The following is a 22,171-nucleotide window of genomic DNA, read 5'->3' as shown; positions in this document are numbered from 1 at the left end:
TTAAAAATACAATTGGCCAATTGGAGAAGGAAGTACAAAAACTAACAGAAGAAAACAATCTGTTAAAAACTAGAACTGGACAAATGGAAACTAATGACTCTATGAGAGAGCAAGAGTCACTCAAACAGAAACAAAAAAATGAAAAAAATAGATGAAAACATTAAATACCACATGGGCAAAACAACCGACTTGGAAAATTGATCCTGGAGAGATAATTTAAAAATTATTGGACTACCTGAAAATCATGATGAAAAAAAAGAGACCATGGACAGTATCTTTCAGTAAATCATAAAGGAAAATTGCTCTGAAGTCCTAGAACCAGAAGGTAAAATAACCATAGAAAGAATAAATCACTCACCACCTGAAAGAGATCCCAAATTGACAGCGCCAAGGAATATAATAGCAAAATTCCAAAATTACCAGATGAAAGAGAAGGTGCTGCAAGCAGCCAGAAAGAAACAATTTAAATATGATGGAACCACAGTCAGGATTACACAGGATCTTTCAGCTTCTGTATTAAAAGACCATGGGGCATGGAACATGATATTCTTTAAGACAAAGGATTGCAGCCAAGGATCAACTACCCTGCAAAAATGAGCATGATTTTTGAAGGGAGGAGGTGGGTATTCAACAAAACAGGGGACTTCCAAACCTTCCTGATAAAAAGACCAGAGCTCAACAAAAAATTTGACCTTCAAGTACAAGATTCAAGAGAGACATAAAAAGATAAATAGGACAGAAAGATACAATATATTGTTAATAAAGGCAGACTGTTTACATCCCTACAAAGGAAGATGACACTTGCAACTCTTGAGAACTGTATTGTTATTACACCATGTTAAAGGAGTATGCATAAAGGGGGTGGATATTAGTTGACTGTGATGTAATGATAAAAAAAAATCTAATCAAGTGGATTAAATGGATCCAAGTAAGTAGATTAGTCTGATTTTAGAAAATATACTGAAAAAGGAGGAGGAAGACAAGGGTAAATTACATTACAGGAAAAGACACAAAATCCTATTACAGCAGAGGGAAAGAAGGGATGCAGGTGAGCATTGTTTGAACCTTACTCTCGTCAGGTTTGGCTTAAGAAGGGAATAACATAATCAGTTAGGTATAGAAATCTAACATGCCCTATAGGCAGTAGGAGGGAAAAGGGGAAATAAAATGGAGGAGGGATTGAAGGGAGGGAAGAAGCAGTAAGGGTAAAGGGGAAGAAAAGGGAAAGGGATAATAGAAGGGAGGAGAGACTGAAGGAGGCGGTGGTCAAAAGCAAAACACTAGTGGGGGGGGAAAGAGAAAAGAGAAAGAAAAGCATAAACAAGGAGAAAAAAAAGGATGGAGAAAAAGACACAGATAGTAATTGTAACTGTGAATATGGAAAATGCTATCTGCATCCAAAGAAAGAAGTATGGAAGTTGATTCTTGTCTATTTTTTTCTCTTCTGTAGAGTTTTGTTTCTTCTTTCTGATGGTTCCTCCTTTTGGTTTTAATTTTTACTTACAACTACACCAATGTGAAAATATGTCTAATAGGAATGTAAATGTATAGCCTATATCAGATTGTGTGCTGTCTTGGGGAGGGTGGTGGGGAGGAAGGGGGAGAAAAAAATTTAAACTCAAAAGCATATGGAAGTGATTGTAGATACATCAAAATAAATTAATAAAATAAATTTAAAAGGAAAAAAAAGAATTAGAAACAATAGGAGGAACCACCAGAAAGAGGAAACAAAACACAACAGAAGAAAAAAAAATAGAAAATAGTATGCTTCAATCTGCATTCCAACTCCATAGTTCTTTCTTTGGATGTGGATAGCATTTTCCATCATGAGGCCTTTGGAGATGTCTTAGATCCTTGTATTGCTGAGAAGGGTTAAGTCTATCAACATTAGTCATCACACAACGAAGCTATTACTACATACACTGTTCTCCTGGTTCTGCTCACTTCACCCAGCATCAGACACCATACAAGTTTTTCCAGGTTTTTCTGAAGTCAGCCTGTTTATAATTTCTTCTAGCACAATAGTATTCCATTACATTCATATACCACAACTTTCTCAACCATTCCCCAATTCATGGGAATCCTCTCAATTTCCAATTCTTTGCCACCACAAAAAGAGCTGCTATAAATATTTTTGTACATGTGGGTTCTTTTCCTATTTGTATGATCTATTTGTGATATAGCCAGAACTTAAGGTTTTAAAAACAATTGTTAAAAAAAAAGTTTTTACATGAAACTGAGAAATAAGATATACAGGCAATGGGGTGTAGAAATTGATCCTGCCGTAGGGGAAAATAGAAGGGGAAAGGAATATGGGGAGGGTATGATAGAAAGAACAGATTGGGCGAAGGGGTATTCAGAATGCATACCACTGGGTGAGGGGAAGGGAGAGAGGGGGAGGAAATTTGGAACTCAAAATCTTGTGAAAGTGAATGTTGAAAACTAAAAATGAATAAATCAATTAATAAAAAAGAAGAAAAAAAATTAAAAGAAAGTGAAATGGATGAATTTTTACAATTTGTCTCACTTAAACTCAATTCATTACTAAATCAAGATATCACTCTTAGGATGTCATTGGTCTTCCAAAACAAAGGACAAATAACAACAACAATTATCTTTCTAAAAATTTTCTTTCATTGCTCTTATTTCTTTTCTCAATTTCCCTCCATTGACCTTATTTGATCATTAAAATCAGTTTTTAGCCCTTACAGAAATTCTTATCAGGCTTATGTCCAATTCAAATTTTTTCTTTCAGATTTCCTTGTAGCTCTTTTGATATTGTTGTCTTATGAGTTGTGTTTGATCTTCACTGTCACCATAGTAGCCTTTTATGTTCAGGCTCCTTTATTCATTTATTTATTTATTTATATGTTTTGGTGGGGTTGCTCATTTTTCCCGCCTATTTCTTGACTTTGAACTTTATGTTAAAGCTGGGCTCTTTTGACCTGGGAGTGAGTCACTGTCCCAAACTTCAGGCTTTTTCACATTGCTGTTTTCTAAACTAGTTTTCAGTGCTTCCAGGGTAGTGTGATATGGGAAAAAGATAATGGTCACTGCTCTTCTAGTTTGTGTTCTGTTTTTCCCCAGAAAGGGCTCCTGATCCCTTTCAACAGCAAGAGATATTGCTCAGGTTCTCTATCCTGTTGTGAAAAAAGTGATATTGCTCCTCTTCCTGATACCCTCCAGCCACAAGAGCTACTCTCTTTCTGGACCTGTGACTCAGAAGTATGTACAGGCAATGGAGTTGTGCCTGGTCTCATACCTAGTACTAGCATAAGGGGCCCCTTAACCTTTTTTTTAACCATTTGCCTGATCCTCTTAATATCTTTTGCTTGAGTGCTCCCAAAACTGCTGCTGCTGCTGCTGTCATACCCTCCAAGGCCCACAACTGGTTTTGCTGCCATGTGATCTCTAGGCCAGCCCCCACCCCAGGATCACAGACCTTTCCTTCTTATATCCTAAATTGTCTTGGACTGGAAAGACATCTCAGTTTGACCTTTGGTTGGCTTTGCTGATCCGGAATTCAACTTGAGGCATGATTTTAAAGTTGTTTGGAGAAGAATTTTGAGGGAGTTTGGCTGTCGTACTTCCTTAACTTGGCTCTATCCAGCCCTCCAGAAGTCCTTGAACAAAACCTTAAAGAAAGCCAGTGATTCTAAAATGTAGAACTGATAAGGGAGAGTATCCTCTGTGCTGGGGCCTACGCAAAGACCCAGAGGCAGAAGATAAAATGTTTTGTACAGGGAACATTAAGTAAGGTAGTCAGACTAGAAAATAGAGGGGGGAGGGAAGGTAATGCCAAATCCATTCTAAACAATTAGTTGGAAGCAGATTGGGAAGGGATTTAAATGCTTTTAAATATTGAATACATGAGATTGTGTTCACCCAAAAAGTGAAAAGACATCGCTAAAGATCCTTGAGCAGTGTGTGCCATGGCCAGCCCTGTTGTTCACTAACTACGTAAGTCTAAAGAAAAGTCAACAAAATGCCAAAGATATAGCTCACTTAGATTCTAGTTAAATCTCTCTTTAACATCTTTGGGGAATGTTGAAGAGATGTGGGCTAAAGATAATTATACAATTGGGTAGATTTGGAAGTAGTTGAATGGACAGACCCAATCCCTAGTACCTAATACTTTTATGCCAGAGTTCAAAGAGGTCTCTAGTTCATAGACATTTTTATAAATGCCTTGAGTAAAGACATAAATAACACACGTTTTGAATTTGTAGATGACATAGAGCTGGGAGTGTTAGTTAATATACTGGTTGCCAGGATCAGGATCCCAGAAGATCTTGTCAGGTCAACACATGAGCTGAATGTAATAAGATGAAATATAATGTGAATAAATGCAAACTGTTATACTTGGAATAAAAAGAAAGACTTCACAAGTACAATATGGAGGTGTGGCTAAGTAGTAGTTTCCATTAAAAAAAAGATCTAAAGGTAGGGGTTGGTGGGGTCAGTTGACTTCAAGTTTAATATGAGTCTCCTATGTGGTATAGCAGTCAAATAATCAAAAGTATTTATTAAGCACCTGCTATGTGTCTGATGCTGTACTATACTGAGCTAAAGTAATATTGGGATGCACCAGAGAAGTATGGAGAGGCATAGGGTCCAGGACCAAGGGGTGATAATTCCTCCATCTAGTGCTCTAGTTACATCATATGTTTTGGTTTTGATTTTGTTTTTAGCAAGGTAATTGGGGTTAAGTGACGACTTGCCCAGGGTCACAAAGCTAGTAAGTGATGTCATATATTTAATCTCGTCTTCAGTTCTAGCTATTTGAGAAAGAATGTTGTTAAGCTGAAAAATGTCCAGGGAAGAACAATGAGGAAGATGAAAGACCTTGAGTTGATTCCATGTGATTATTTGTTGAAGGAACTGGGGAAGACAGGCATACTCCCTTCAAAGAGCTGAAGGATCGTTATGTAGAAAAGGAAATATCCTTGTCCTTCTTGGCCCCCAAAGAGAGATCCAAGAGCAAAGAGTTGAAGTTACAAAGGGAAAAACATAACTGTGAGGTAAGGCAATATTACCTAACAATTAGATTGCTAAACCATGGAATAGGCTGCCTTGAAGAGTTGTGGATCCCTCTCTACTACCAAAAGATTTTCAAGCAAAAGTTGGATTTCCAATTGCTGTATATTTTGTAGATTTTTTTTTGTTCAAGTGTAAATCAGACTAGAGGGTCTCAATCACCCATGGGGGAGGAGGGGGGCTCACTCAACATAGGCACCTTCTTCCACAACTTGAGAGTCTATGAGGTTATCAGGGGAACACTTACATTTTCTGCTGGTCATCCCTTGCCTTCTCCAAATGACTGGATCTCCAGCTTTGCATTCCTACATTCCCTTCCTCCTTCTTCATTTGCCTTTAATATCTTCCAAACAGCTAAGTTAATTGTGAACAGAAACTAAAACCCACACATTCTATTCCATGAAGTTTACAATATCTCTTCTTATCCCACAATGTTCCACCATTGGAAAATATAATTTCCAGTGGACAACAGCTTTGGTTAGTCATAGAAGAAGACAGCAATATTGTCTAAATCAAAGTAAATTGTAAATATGATAGAAGGCCAAAAATGAGCATCAGGTCTAAGTCATTTTTAGCTTTGGAAGTTCCTAAGTAGGTTTTTATTTTTCTACCTTTCTTTGTATTCCAAGATGCTTATATAGCATCCAAAACATAGTAGTCATTAATAAATGTTTGTTGATTTGACTTGACTCAGTTTACCACACAATTTGAGTTTCCAAGGTGAAAACTAGTAAGACCATTGAGAATGTGGGATGTGACTTGAAAGTTGGGAATGATTCTTCATGAGAACCAGGCAACAAGCAAGTGTTCCATCCATGGATGGGTGACCATCCAAAATTCACATACTTAAAAGCAGCACAGTGAATAGCTGTGTTTCTAGGTGCAGATTGACTGCTACCCACAAAGCCATCCTAAATTATTGCATCCTAGTTTATCAGAGTTGCCCAGGGTGACACAGGTGCTAAGCATCAGAGTGAATTTTGGACAGAACTCAACTTCTCTGTGCTAGAGGTCATTACCTAGGATTTACCTAATACATCATCATTGAATTGGGGGCTATTTTGATGGGGATGCTATGGGGTGGGGGACTTTCCTAAACTGAAGAAATAGCAGGTTCTTTATAAATTCATGTACTAATGAATAGAATTGAATTTTTAAAATAAATAGAATAACTAACATTTAAAGAATGCCTGCTATGTACAAAGCACTGTGTTAAGAACATTACAAAAAGCATTTAATCCTTACATAACATCCCTTGGAGGCAATTGCTATTATTATCTCTATTTTACAGTTGAGGAAACTGAGGCAAATAGATGCTAAATGACTGGTCCAAGGGTCACACAGCTAGTAATTGTATGAAGCCAAATTCAAACTCAGGTCTTCATGACTCAAGGAGCAGTACTCTACCCACTGTAGCACCTAGCTGCCCTAAGATGGGCTTTTATTTCTATTGATGACAAAAACTATGTTACAGTCATAAGCGTTCTTTCCATTCACTTAATAAAGATACATTAAGCAGTTGCAGTGCTTAGCACTGTGGATGGAGACGCAGATAGAGTAGAACTTGTTTAGCCATTCCCCAATTAAGAAATAATTGGGGAATGTTGATTGGAGAATGGCTAAACATGTCGTGGTATATGATGATAATGCAATACTACCCCCCTATAAAAAATGATGAGCTTGATGACCTTAAAAAAACATGGAAAGATTTCCATAAAATAATGAAAAGCAAAATGGACAGAACCCAGACAATATTGTATATAGTAACAGTAATATTGTTTTAAGAACTTTGAGTGACTAAGTCATTTTGATTATTACAAATACCCAAATTAACTACAAAAGACCTATGAAGGAAGATACAGTCTTCATCCAGAGAAAGAATTGATAAAAAAATGTATAGAAATATATATGTGTGTGTGTGTATAATGGTAGCCATCTCCAGGGCAGGTGGGCAGGGAAAGAAAAAAGGGAAAAAAAAAAGAAAGTTACATGGTAAATTTATTATATATTTAAAAGGAATAGCAAATTGCACATAATAGATATGCAGTTTGATGTGAAATCATTTTTCCTATTCTACTGTTATGGAAATTCTTCTTTTATTTCTTAAGTTCAGAATAAAACAAAATAAAAACAAATAGAGTAGAACAATAGCTTCATTTCAAATTGATTTTATTCACACTAGGACAACAGTGGAGTCAAATGATGATACAAAATACACGACAAAAAGAATTTTTAAAAATAACTTATGCCGAGGATACACTTGACTGTACTCTACAGACTAACTACCAATTCTCAGCAATATTTGGGAGCACACCGTGAATTTTGCAGTGGATGCTTACAGATACAATAATGTATCACAGACAGGAATAATAAGCCAGAAGTGTGTTCAGCCATATTAATTTGACTGTATATGTATCAATTCTTGATTCCAAACTAATTCTGCACATCTGGGCCAAGCTCATGGCTGCAGAGTCTTCAGAAAAGGCTTGGAAATGCACTTTTTTTCTCAGCATCTGTCAAGAACAGACCAAGGCCTAATCCAATGGTGTTTCAAGGATAATAAAATGGCTTCATTACAGAAACAGAGTGAACAGCAAGACAGAGAAGACACTTTAATTGGGCCACTGAGCCAGAGACCCCACTGGCGTACAGGTTGCCAAACCTGGTCTAGAGCTTTAAATCATGACCATTGGTCAAGAAACATTTATTAAGTACCTATTATGTGCCAGGCACTATGCTATTGTGATAGTAATAACAATTGTTTTGCCCTTTGATTAAGTTAGAGCATAGGGTCTTTGATTTAACTTATACAGGTTACTCTCAGATAAGGAAAACCCTTCCTCCAATAAAAGTTATCACTTTCTTTAAAACTAATTGTCTTAGAGAATTGTCCAGAGCACTAAAATGTTAAATGATTTTCTTAGGGACATACAACCATTGATGTCAAAGAAGGAGCTTGAACTTCCCAGCTTTGAGACTGCTTTATAACCACTATCCCATATGTCGTCTGTATGTCTCTGCCTCTGTCTCTCTCTCTCTCTGTGTCCCACATATATATCTATATTTACTCTATAGATCCACCTGTGGTCTCAAGTAAAAATATTCCCCTTGTTGTAAGTTTCTACTCTTCTTTATTCATAGTAATATGCATTGAATAAAAATCTGAAGACCCTCATTCTAAATGTCATGTCAGCTCCCTTTCTATTTGTGTATTCATTAGTATTTTAACTTATTGCTTTTTATTTACATAGGCATCTATTAATGTAGTATCACACCATAAATTTTCAGCTCCTATAATGGTGAGTTCAAGTATTTCTTTTTATACTTTGTCGCAAAAACTCTTATACAATTACATATTAATAAATGGGTCCCAGAATAAGTCCCACTTAACTTCTCAAGACTGTAGGCAACTCTATTAGACTATAAATTGCCAAGGATGTACCTTCCTAAATTGGTAGAGGGAGTCCATATTTGAGCTCTCTCTATCTCAATAAAATCTCCAGAACCATCTCTGGTCCCTGTCTTTTGATTCTGTCCCCGTTCTGTCTCACTAAGGGGGACCTGCTTCACCTTTACATCTGATCACTGAAATTGTAAACTCTTGTCTGGTGGGAACTACATTTCAGTGTTTTTCATTCATTCCAGTTTGATGAGCAATTATGGTCAATGGAAGTTAAATAAGCTCCTCGAGGGCAGGTACTATTTCTTTTTTGTCTTTTTATCCCCAGCATCCAACACAGGGCCTGATACTCCATCAATTGATTTTATTGTATTGCAGGCAAAGGTGAAGACAATGATGGGGACAATACCATTCTTCAGAAAGACAGATGGAAACAAGAATGATCTCCTCACCAGGGATCATTGTCCCTCAGGGGAACTCCATAGTCATCTGATGATTATGACACTATTGATAATAATGACAATAAGAGCCCTTCATTTCTCAAATAGGCAGGACAGCTCATCTGGTTTCCATTTCTTTGGGATATGAAAATACCTTCTGTATGAAAACTATTCAACAGGTGTGTTCCTCCTCTTGCTCCCCCTCCCACTTTTCACCCACATTCTCTGCAGGCTGAGTGATTTCATTCTTTAGGCAGCAGAGGAATGTAAAGAGATATGAGACTCTCTGGGACAATGACAAGGCCATCTACAGAAGGATGGCTTCTGAACTTCAAGAGAATCCCCTTTCCACTAGTTACCTTTTGGGTTGTCTTATTTGAGGTTAGTAGAAATCTAATATTGCTCAAATAATAACAACTTGAGTGGAAATTTTCAAAGGGAAATCAGCAAGAAATATACAACAAATTTCTAAAAAATTCTTAAGTACCAATGCTAGAGAAGCCACAGGTACTAGAGGGCCAATAGAGAGAAATTCTGCCCCAGGAGGTTTTTTTCTGTGAGCATTCTTGCTTCTAGTTCTATATGGATACTGTAAAGAAACCAAGTCAGTTTACAAGTCTTTATGATTGACTTTTGGAAAGAAAGCAGTGCTATGCTTGTAGGGAGGTGGTTAGAAGGTCCTAGCAAGAGCACATCTTCCATGTGGCCCTGAGTTCTTCATGTCCAAAGGCATCCTCATTTCAAGTCCATTCATTCAGCAAACTAGCATTTTTTGAGCTCCTCAAATCCCCTCTAGTTCCCAGGCACTGGATGATATGAAGGTAAAATCCAAAGTTCATCATGTGTTAGATATAACAGAGATGTGAATGAGAATATGTGTGTGGAAGAGACAAATTGAGAGCTTGATTTCAGCTCCTGAATATTAGAAGTGTAACCTATAATTCTTTACAAAAATCTGCCAGGTGGAACAGTAGCAGCATAGCTCCACTTGGTTTCAGCAACCCTAGGGTGGAATCTTTCATTTGCATTTTCTTACCTGTATGACTTTGTACATATTCTTTGACCTCTGGGCCTCAGTTTCTTGCTCTAAAAAGATGGAAGGAGGGTTAGACTATATAACCTCTAAGGTCTCTTTTAGCTTTAAATCTGTATTCACTGAGCCTATAGTGCCAGGGCTCATTTTCTCCTGTTATTTGATGCAAATCCATTAAAATATCCATCTGAAACTATTTTTCTCATCTTTGAATGAACCATATCATTTCAAATTCACACTCACACATACACTCAAGCTCCACTGTGAACAAAGAAGCATTTACTATTTTTCCATCAAATGCATTTGTCTGCACTATGCCCTTTGATGTGATATTCATATTGAAAAGGCCTAGAATTTTTGGAAAAAGTTGATTTTGTTTAAGTATTTGACAACAGGAGACCTTTTCTTCTTGCTCCCATTATCTGAGCACTTTAGTGCATCTTCTTGTTAAAAAATTAAGTGCTTTATCCTCTAACTCCTTTCTGCCAATTTAGAAAACTTCATTTTTTTTTCCTCCTTGTGTGTTCATGTGTGTGTGTGTGTGTGTGTGTGTATACAGGCATTTTCTCACACATATCCAGTAGAGTTCATCAGAATGAGGCAGATCATTGATAAAACAAGAGAAGACAAGTTTATATGAAGACAGAGTGCTCGGAGTAGTCTCCTTTGAGAAACTCTTAACAGTAATAACAATGATGATATGATTGTGTGAAGAACACATCAGCAAGGGAAATGGCCTCTCCACCATGTCTGGTGTGTTTCAGAAGTGTTGATATTCTCCAAAAGCCTCTATTCCATCCCTCGGGGCAACCATTCCTTTAATGGCATAATTAAAACATAGTGGTGCTCTGGGCTCAGAAACACATTCAGCCATGATTAATCTTCTGCAGAGTTTCTCTGCTTGCCCCTGAATTGCACAGACCCCAACTCTGAGCCAATGCATGCCCCCTCACAAGGCAAATGGATGATTCATCTAGGAATGCACCATGAGTTTGATGGCTGAGGCTTGGACCTGCCAATATACAGTAATGCAGCAGCAATCCACAAACTTCAGTTAATTTACAGGAGGTTGCCAAAACTTGTTTCTTCTCCATTCTCATTAAAAAATACAAGGTCTGGTGGGGACAGAAAAGAGCACACAAAATTTTGTATTTTCGAGTTAATTTTAAAGCAATACAGTTATGTTTCTAATTAAAATAGGTTGTAAAATTGCTAAACGATTTGACAGGAAAAATATCTTTTCAAGTCACAGGCCTTGCAGTCCAAGTCTCTAAAAATATGTTTCTTGAAGTGATAACCAGGAAACAAACACAACTGATGAATAAGAACGGTGTCATGAGTTTTCTGTGAAAACGTGGGAGGAAATTTACAGAAATGTAATCAAAGTGATGAATCAATATTAACCTTCTCCTTCCCCAAACATAAGTCTATTTTTACCTAATGCAGAGCTACCTTCTCTTTCAGATTACCCATTTCAAAGGGTTGCTCAGATTTCTAAGATGTTAAACCAAGTATCTGGCAATTTTTGCATATGTAATAAAAGACTTCAAAATTAAAATAGTAATCCTAAGAAAAAAAAATCAACACATGAAAAATAGAGTCTGACTATAACAAAAGAGAGTCATATAATTCTCCTTGAGTGAAACCTTTCATCTTTGATTTACAGGTTTGAGCCCTCTCTAACTCAAACCACATTGCTGCATATCTTTGAGAGCATGGCCTTCCCTCAAACCTTGTTTAAATTAAGGTTCCTTTTAGATTTCTGAATAAAAGCATGACAATCTTCACTTATTACTTTAATATATCCTTTCAGTTAGGAAAATATATTAAAAAAAATGAACACCAATAGGTTTCTAAAGCAGTGCTAGGTATTAAATACTGCAAGAAGAATCCTAGATGGTAATATTCCACCTCTGACGTTTTAGGTGATTGAACTGCACATGAAAATAGAATACTGAAAAAAAAAATAAACTCCATATTGCAATATGAGTTGATTTTTAACTCAGAAAATAAAGTTCCAATTTTTTTTTTCTTTAAACCTTCTGACCATAAGGCAACATGTGGAAAGGTCAAGGGTCCATTGCTGGTTAAAGGCACAGCTCTCAGTTAATATTAACCAACATGAAATCAAGTAGCTAATGCTATTTCTTAAATAACAACATAATTCATGGATCAAAAAAAATACTCATCTAAATCCTCCCAAGTTTCATCAGCAATGCTCAACCTGTGGGTTCTCACACATGAAAACAATATAATTGAGCCCAGTAATTACCTTAAACTGGAAATGTAACCTAACTAAATGGATGCCAAGAAATGCCTGAGCCACAGAGGTGCTCATATGGGGAAAACTCAAGTATCCATAAATATGTGGCCTCTGCAAAACTTTTGGAGCAAAGTATGGGCATCTTAGAAAAGTTATTCCCTTTTCAGAGGAAATGTGAGTCCCTGTGGACCTAAGGCTCAAGAGGACTGTTATTCAAAGAATGGGGGATTCTTAATAAAAGGGAAGAGGCTTCCAGTCAACAAAGAAACCAGAGCCTTCCCATCTGTGAGAGCTTTGAGCGGGATGTAGTGAAACAGAGATTGCATTCTCAAAAAAAACATTTTCATTTTCATGCATAATCGAAAGAGTTCCAAATTGTGCCCTACCACACACCGGCTGCCTTAGGGACTGAGACTTTCACGCTAAAAATGCCCTCATCCCATTTCTCTTAAATTTTGACCTCTCACTTGCTAGAATTTGTGAGGGTGTAAAAACAAAGGTACAATATGTTATCTTGTTTGCTCAGAGCTGAAAACAAATCCTGTACACAATTTAAAACCATGTGAAAAAAATTAGCCTATCGAAACCAATTGAACATGTCTGAAAGAACATTCTCAGGGCTTTCCCCTGGATCTCCCTGGCTATCCCCGTCCCTATAATGTGGATAGGACTAGTCCAGGGCCAATTTCTTGTGTGCCAGTGGGTCGCATAGCACATTCAGAGCCCACATGTTGGAGACCGTCCCTCCCCAGTATCATTGCCTGTAACTTTAGAATCAGAGTGGTTACATTGAAGGAGTCTTTCAGGCCCTTTCAAGTCCATCCAGAGGACAAGTGAAGCTGCTGTGTGTGCTCTGTGCCCAGTGTTTATGTTCCATTCAATCTGTGCCACCCAGGCAGCAGACAGGACATGTCTGAGGGTGCTTGGTTGGGGGTGGGGGTGGGGAGATACACAATGATGTCACACACAGGAAATACCGGGGGAGGGGGGAACTTGGCACTTCACAGGGCTGGGTCTTCATCCATGGGCTCGCCAGCAGGTCTGTAAAAATAAACAGGCAATCAGAAGAGGGCCGAGGAGTACACAATGACATGGTAGATTTTCATGCATAATCAAAACTGATTTTTCAGCTCTCTCTGATGTTTATTTGTGCTATTCAGCTATCCATAAATAGAGTTTCTTTCCTAGGAAGTATAAACACATGTCAAGTGGAAAAACATTCTCGATCTCGGCAATCACGGCAAACATTCCTGTTTATATTAAAACATGTCAGAATATTTTATAACTCTCGCTTCAGAAAAGCTCATGGTTTCTATCTTAAAAAGTCAAAGATGTTAATGAAAAAAAATAATGATAGTATCCTACTCGAGGGATATTCATTCACAAGATTTTCTTGGGCAACTGATTCGAAAGATCAGAGCAGCTCACCCAATCTGTGACTGGGGGTTCCTCACATGAGGCCTTTTGCTTCTGTTTTTTCATAACTGGATTGGCAGACTGCCTGCGGCCCTTCAAATCAAATTCTGAATTTGATTAGCAAATCACTGCAAAGCACCCAGGTTTGGATGAGAAATCATCTCTGGTGATTATCTGGTGTTAGTAGGCATCATTCTGGGTCTCAGCCACTCAGACAAAACCAAACCCAACTGCTTCAGATTTTCAAGCCAAGATCTGACTTTCATATACTAACGCTTTAGAGGAGAGGTGGTGTATGTGTGGGGGAAGGGCTTCAAAGACTACTTTGTAAGAGACATAGAAACTGCGGCAAAGAAAAGCAACTTTCTCCAGGCCTCTGCAGATGCTTCCTTAAAAATGTTGTGCATGCATTCCCCTGATAAACTGAAATGCTGACATGTGCACAGAAAAAGGAGAAAAAAATAAGAAAACACACATGTATGCATGAACTCTCACACACACATATGCCCACACACATAGCTACAAACACACACAACCCCTTATCCAGAATAAACTACTGTTCAGCCTTTTAGCCCAACTTACACATTCTGTTCAATTCATCTTGCACATTATCTTTTTAAAAAAAATTGGGGGTTTAGAACACACCCCCAAATAATGGCAGGATCTTTGTAGCTTGGGATTATTTTAAATTAAAAATTGACATATCAAATGGAATAATTATTATTGGCAGTACTAATGGTCAATTTTTTATGGGATCCTAGAATCTTAGACTCATAGATTTAGAGGAAGAAGAAACCTCAGAGGCCATCTGAGTCCTTCTGCCTTTTTTACAGATGAAGAAACTGAAGTTAAGACATGTTAGGCATCTTGCTCACTGTTATATAGCTGGTAAATGAAAAAAAATATAATTTGAACCTATGTTCTTTTATTCCAAATCCAGCATACTGTTTCATGCTACTTCTTTTAAGGACAATTATACACGCAAAAAAAACCATACGCACACACACACATGTATACACATATGTCCATATACGTGTATAGATAGATATATACCTCATTTAAAATAAATATAGCACAGACCAAATTTTTGGTTTTGAATCTTAGCTCTTTACTTTACTAATTATGTGACCCTTGGATACATTAGTTAACTTTTCCCAGCCTGTTTACCCTCACCCCTGTAAAATTAGGAGGTTGGACAGGATTATCTCTAAAGTCCTTCTAGCTCTAGATATATGGTACAATGACCTTGCCTGTGTGACATTAGCATAATCAACAAAATTCTCTGAGACTTTATTTCTTCATCTGGAAAATGAGAGCATTGGACTATGAATTAATTAGCAAGCACTAATTTTGAGCCTACTACATTCTACTACTATTTTACTTGGTATTAGTAAGATAAAGACCAAAATAAAACTATCTTTGCTCCTATGGAGCTGATTTTTGTTGGGTGAAACATGTACACATTCAAATGAATACAAAGTATGGACAAAACAAATATAAAGTAGTTTCAAAGTCAGGAGTCTTGGTAGGGGATGAGCATTTAAGAGGAGGGCTGAGAAAAGGTGGTGCCCAAGTGGATTTTGTAAGGAAGTTAAGGATTCTAAGAGGCTGAGATGAGAAGCAATTGAATAGCAGGCTTGGGATTTTGCACATGCATGTACAAAGATGGGAGATGTAATGCGTAGACAGGACAGTAAAAAAGGCCTATTGCACTGGACCAAAAGAAAAAAAACTACGAAGGTGAGTAGTGGGTACTAGTCTGGAAAGGTAGGATAGAGCAAGACTGAGAGGGAGCACATGTTCCCAAAGGTCCCTCTGGGCTCTAAATCTTATGATGGGAAAGGAAATTATTAGAGCCCCAAATGGATTTATATACCACTACTGGTGGGTGGGTTTAATAAACATACGTATTTTTCCCATATTTTCTGGCATACATTTTCACAGGTGCTTTTCTAGGACTAAATCCATAATAGGATGAGGATGCACATTACATATCCTCATTTAAAAGCTCCATAAATATTGCATATGGAATTTAGAAAATATATTATTTAAGACTTCTAAGTATTTGCAGAGAAGTAAGGCTAAGAACTGGAAGTCCAAAGACATTTTTAATGAATATTGTTGTATTGAGGATCCATCTTTATAAAACTGTGTATTATACCTGGAATAGAAGCTTGTAATTTAGGACAATCAGAAGTATATTTTATAAATAAGTAGCTTGTGCATTGGGAACTGTGGGTTATGTAAGGTCTTGTGTTTTTTTTTTCATTTTCATTGGCAATTGGGAAGCAAATGGTAGGTGTGAGCAGGCTACAACTCATTAGAAATGTGGAATTCTGCACATGGTGAACTTATGGAGGGACATGGATAAGAAACACTCAAACACCCAGGATAGAAAGGAATGACTAAGAGATGACCTTTCTTATTATAGGGAATGCCCACATGGATGAGATTAAGGATCTCATTGAGTTGGCTAGGTAGCATGGTGGATAAAACATGAAATTTGGAGTCAGGCAGTCTTTTTACCTCAAAGCCTCAGTTTTCACATCCATAAAATGAGTTTAATAATTCTATCCACCTTACAGAGATATTGTATAGCACTAGATAAAATGAGATTCATAAAGTTCTCAAGCCGTTACTCCTGCTTTTAATTCATTTTCTTCCCTTCCCAATCTTGACCTAAAGTTAATAAATTTGGAAGGACATTGTCCTCTGTTTTCAAATCCCTTTATTCTTGTCTTACTGCTGCTTATTTCTGAGCAAACTCCAGTCCTCACACATCACACTTCATTTCATATATTTTGCCTCTGTGCTGTCATTTCCCTCATTTGTTGTCTCTCACTCCATTCTACCTTCCATCTTACAGAATCTATCTCTTCCTTTAAGACACACCTCAAACACCACCTTCTATAAAAAGGCTATACTGATCCTTACCCCACCACCAGCTACAGACGTCCTCCCAACCTAACTACCTTATAGGTATTCATTTCATATACATTAACTGTATATAATTATATGTGTACATTTTGTCTCCCTGGAGAGAATGGAAGCTTAAGAATAAGAATTGTTTTATTTTAGGCAGCTAGGTGACACATTGCATTGAACCTGGAAGACCTGAATTCAAATCTGACCTCACCTAGTAGAGGTGTGACATTTGTCATGGTATATGACATTGTTTGCCTCATTTAACTCAACAGTAATAAAAATCACCTACCTCACAGGGTTGTTGTAAGAATCAAATGAGATAATATCTATAAAGTGCTTAGCACAGTGCCTGTCATGTAATAGTGTTATTATTTTCTAAATTTGTTACCAGTGCCAGCTTAGTGCCTGGCACACAGTAGCTGCTTAATAAATGTTTATTGATTAAATGGTTTTTAAATTTACTTTGTCCCTTTCATTTTTAAGTCAATAATTTGTCCCAGACATTATTTTTCTTCTAACTACTTATTTTATTTGTTAAGAAAGTTTTGTAACTGTCTGAGGATTTAGTCTTCACACTTCATTCTAGTTTTAGGATATTCTATCTTGAGATACATATATATATATATATATATATATATATATATATATATATATATATATATATATATATATATATATATAATATATATATATATATATATATATATATATATATATATATATTGCTCTGGACCTTTGATTGAGTTAGAATATTTGTTATTTTAGCCTTTTCCCCCTTATATTCCTCATCACTCACTTCCTGACTCCCCTTCCTTTGCTGCTGGCGTATCCCTAGGGCTAGGATATAAAGCTACCTTAGCCTCCTCCAAAATTGGGATTTTAGTGTTCATCAACCTGACCTAATTAGGCTACTTGACCTAATTGTCCTCTGGAGAAATAGAACTAACCCCATCTGGATCTCAGTTCCATTCATTTTAGGCTTGGCACAGTTTTCCCCCCCTCCCACTGCCCCTTTCCCCAATTCTTCTTTTGACTTCTCATTTTCTTCTCTAGCTGCAATGAATCAATATCTGAATTTTTTCTGGAGATTTGGGGAAGGAAAAGTTGGGTCTTTCAGAGACAATCTTTGAAGCCTTAGAGATCCTTAATGTGGGAGACACCCTACAAAGAATGTATCAGATTTCTCTCCCCCCTACCTGGCCCATAGCTGTCTGGAGTCATTATCTAGTATTTGTTGTCAAGGAGATAGTGGCAGTAGGGAGGTTTTGGGTAGTGGATGAGGCATACTGGAAAAGCAATTTTAGCATGAGAGAGTACCAATATTGGCCACAGGCACAAACCCATGACAATAGTTCAAACACAATACTAGTCTCTTGATTCCCTGAGCAAAGAAATACAAGATTTATGGCTGGAAAAGAATGGGGTTTGGAGGACAGTCATTACATTTGTTAGCTGTCTCTGTGACACTTAGAGATTTTCCTCCTCTGCAAATGGGGTGAGTGATATCTACCTCAAAGGACTGTTTTGAGAAAAATATTTTGTAAACCTCTAAGTGTTATATTCAAAACAAACAAAAGCCCCTCACATTTGCCTAGTACCATAAGGTTTCCAAATCCCCTTATCATAGTCCTTTTCTCCTTTGACCCTTACAACTCTGTAGAATCATTATCAGAGTGAGATTGTTATTTCACTCTCCACAAAGATCAACTTAAGAAAGAAAGAGAAAAGGAAAATTGAAAGTTCCTAGAGCTCTCTCACCAGATCTACCCAACCTTTCCTATGTTTGCCATTTCAAAGTTTTTGGATTTTTCATTATTTCCATCTCTGATTACATGTTCCAAGGTTTCCCAACATCTCTCCTCATTCTATCATTCCTTTTCACTCCCCAAAGGTTATGACCTCTGAATGCCCAAGGAAGTTGTCTGGCTCCCTTGGCTGTGTTTTTCTTTTTCAATTTTATCAGTCTTGGCTTCTTCCAGAGTCAAAAAGAGCAATGGAATTGGAGTAATAAGAACTGGTTCTCAGTTCTTGATTCAGGTCATATCACCCCTATGACCTTCGGCAAGACCCTTTACTTCCTTGGCCCTCAATTTCTTCATGTATAAAATGAGGGTTTTGGGTTAGATAACTTGAGCCTATCAGGTCTTTCCACCTCTTAACCTATCACCCTATGCCTTTCTGCAAAACAATTCTACAATTGTTGTTGCTGTCAATTGATAACCAAGTCTCTTTTGCCTCTACGGGTTTCATTTCCCACATTATAAATTAAAGGGATTGCACTAAAGTCAGTCTCTAGAAGGGAATCTAATATTCATTGCATCTCTAAATCTATGATTCTAGAATCTCATGTATATAGATAAGTTAGATATGAACCTAACCCAAGTTCTACCCAAGCTAGATGGTAAAGAGGAATGCCTATGCTTTGTGCTCTTTATGAAGAGATGTGAAGCTCCTGATTGGTGTGTAGAATGCTGGGCTTGAGGCCATATACCTTTGTGGAGGACTTAGAGGGATTCAGAGTTTCTTTGGTGAGAGATACTCAAGGGAAGCCAAAGAGAGAGACTATGGAAGCTGAAGACATGAAGGGGAACCCAGCTCTTTAACAAGCTCCTGATTTCCAGCTTGCCTCCATAGAGATCTCAAATGTAGACATTCTTTAAGAGCCTGAAGCTTACCCAGCATCCTCACACACTTTGCTCACTTGAGCTGGATTAAGTGAAGTATATAGCAAATAAATCTTATATCATGACATAGTAGATAGAGCTCAGCCTTGGAATCAGTAAGCCCCACATTCAAGTATCACCTCTGATCCCTCTGGGAGTTCTTTCAGTGTGTGCCTTAAACACGCTTATGGGTGAGTATCATACTGGAAATTCTACACCCTGATAACATGAAAAGGTTAGCACAAAGAGAACAAAAACAGATCCGGGACGAACAATGATGACTGAGTGGAATCCGGAGAGGCCTCCTGGAGGAGACGGGGACCTGAGCTGAACTGGGAGAAAGGCTTAGGATAACAAGTTGGGGAAGTGTGAAATACAGTGTTCAGCCTGTGCAAAAGAACACAGGAGATGGGGAGCAACAAGCCATCATTCTGTTGGAAGCATAGAATGAGTAGTGGAAAATATATCTGTAAAGGGAGGTTGGGGCCAGGTTGCATGGGCCTTTCAATTGCAAACAAAAAGCAAAACCACCTGTTCATGCTGCAAAATAAATCAAATGAGCATTGTGTAGACAGAGCTTCCTTGGTCCTTTGATGTCAAGAATGCTAGTGCATAAACAGAACATTTGAAAAGGAAAGAAATATAGTGTTAGCAAGGGGTATGGAGGTGAGAAATGCAGCCAGAGCCATGCATGGCAGATGACCTCTGCAGGCTTGACCTGCATCATAGAAATAAAGATATTTCAACAAGATCTTGCATGCATTTGGTGCTAGTGGTCCACTGTAAAGCCTGTTTATCTTTCATGAGGTTCATGGTATAGTGTGTGAGAGGATGTAGGAGAGAATGGTCACATGTTTCCAAATGGATTGGTGGCAGTAATGACTTGGTTTTCCCTCCCACTTGACTTTATGTTTTTGTTTTTTTCATCTCTGTGAATATGTCTAGTAAGGTTCTAAGAGAAGAGAGGCAAAACTCTTGCTGATGGCCTGTACTTTTTTAGGGGTAGGGAACAGGGCTGAACTTTGGCATAAAGTGCATCAAAAATGGGTTCAGAGCCATGAAGGCAAGTCTTTAAGATTCACCCTGATTGTGTTCCACTGCTAGTCCCTGGGAATTTGAGTTCAGCAATGGTACAGGCATCAGAGCATGACCTGGATCACCTAATGGATATAAAGGAGAGGAAAGGAAGAAGATGGTTAATAAAATAAATAATAAGGGAACAAAAAGGGGAACAGAGAATAAAGTGAATTGGAAACTAACTGTAATATTGATTATACCTCCAATATATGTCCAATAATAATTTCTTAATGTTAATTGTTGGATATAAATAATAATAAATAACAACTGACATTTACATTGTGTTTAATGTTCACAAAATTCTTCACAACAATTGTCCCATTTGAGCAGGGCAACTGCTTTTGGATACAGATATTGTGAATATCATTATTCCCATTTTGAAGATAAGGGGCCTAAACATAGATGTAAAGGGACTTCCCCAAGATCACACAGCTGGTGAGTGTTAGACCTTGGATTCAAATTGAGGTCTCCCTGGCTTCTGAGCCAGAACTCAATCCAACACACCATGACTGAAGAAAAGAACAGAGAACTTTACAATTTCATGTAAAACATGGCATCTTTGTTGGAGCTGGGTATAACCCCAAAACATTTTATGCCCATCCCCATACATGAGAAAACCAAACAGTCTGATGAAAGTCAGGCAGGGGATTAGCAGAAGAAAGAAGAGCAGGAAGGATGACCCTTGGATCAAATACATCATTACCCAGAGTGAATTGAAGGAGATGAGAGTTGGAATGGCTTCCCCTGCTCCTATGTTCTCGTAAGGCTCACTATCCTTTACATATAACCCAGGCCGTGTCAATACTGCATGAAAAAAATCCATGACATTTTCACTGCACCTTTTGTTGGGTTAGAAAAATATAGCTTTGCAGTGATGGCAGGGCCAAACAAATCATGAGCCTTGATATTCTCTATAATACACAGTACTCAGTTCTCATAGACACAAGCCTAAAGGACTATTTTTTTTTCCTATCTCTTTTTCCTGTTCCTATTAACCCTATCTTCCCCTAGGGAATTTAAGTGCACTTGTTTTTAATAACAATCATTATATCCTCATAGAAGCATAAAGAGGATAATAATTTATGGTTATTAATACATAAATTAGAATGTAAGCTTCTTGAGGGAAGGGATTTTTTTTTTACTTTTGTCTTTATATGTCCATTACCTAGAACAAGGACTGGCCCACAGTAGGAAATGTATAAATTCTTGTTTATTGAAATCAAATGAGAATGTTATCATCACAATTCATTTTAATTACAATGAAAAAATGGAATCAACTATGATTCAAACCAGAAATCATTTCCCAAAGTCTAGCTGGTACAAAGAGATGAATAGTGTTCAAAGAAGAATTTTAAATGACTAATCAATAGGACACATATGATGCAGCAATCTGAACAAACACTTGATAGATCGCTCCAAATTAATAATCACAACAAAAAACAAATAATGACAGTTCTGAAGTTTTACCCATGATATTGTCAAGCATGGGACCAGGCAAAGTTGGAGGGCTTGTGGAAACACAGGCACACTATTATGCTGTTGGTGCAACCGCAATTTACTTCAAGCATTGTGCAAAGTGCTTAGGAATGATGCTCAGAGGATGACTAAAATGTCTACACCCTTTCAGCCAGAGATCCTAATCTTATTTATACACTCTAAGAAATGTTCAATAAAGAAAGACACCATATACAACAAAGAACATCTAACGACAGTTTCTATAGAATCACAGAATTGGAAAACAAGAAAATTTGAAAAAATTTGGGTCCAGAGAAGTCCCCTTTAGAGATTTGAAGACAGCTAGCATGTCACTCTGAAGCAAAGAGCACCGGATTTGGAGTCAGGAAAACCCAAGTTCAAATAAGCTGTGTGACCCCGGTCAAGTCATTTCTCTATCAGTTTTCTTAATCTTTGAAACAG

The 22,171-nt window shown here is 37.5% G+C and overlaps 1 protein-coding gene across 1 annotated transcript in view; it reads right to left on the bottom strand.

Annotated features, from left to right (window-relative positions):
- Positions 1–7,189: 7,189 nt before the first annotated feature.
- Positions 7,190–22,171, bottom strand: part of HDAC9 (histone deacetylase 9) — a 573,266-nt gene continuing 558,284 nt past the window's right edge. Inside the window, 1 exon segment of the mRNA XM_078150730.1 lies at positions 7,190–13,214. Coding sequence (XP_078006856.1) covers positions 13,175–13,214 — 40 coding nt within the window. The 3' untranslated portion in view covers positions 7,190–13,174.

Source organism: Phascolarctos cinereus, unplaced genomic scaffold, assembly GCF_003287225.1.
Source record: "Phascolarctos cinereus isolate Bilbo 61053 unplaced genomic scaffold, phaCin_HiC Scaffold_1;HRSCAF=81, whole genome shotgun sequence".
NCBI classification, from domain to species: domain Eukaryota; kingdom Metazoa; phylum Chordata; class Mammalia; order Diprotodontia; family Phascolarctidae; genus Phascolarctos; species Phascolarctos cinereus.
Note: the sequence above shows the minus strand (reverse complement) of the source record. Positions and strands in the feature narration are given on the sequence as shown.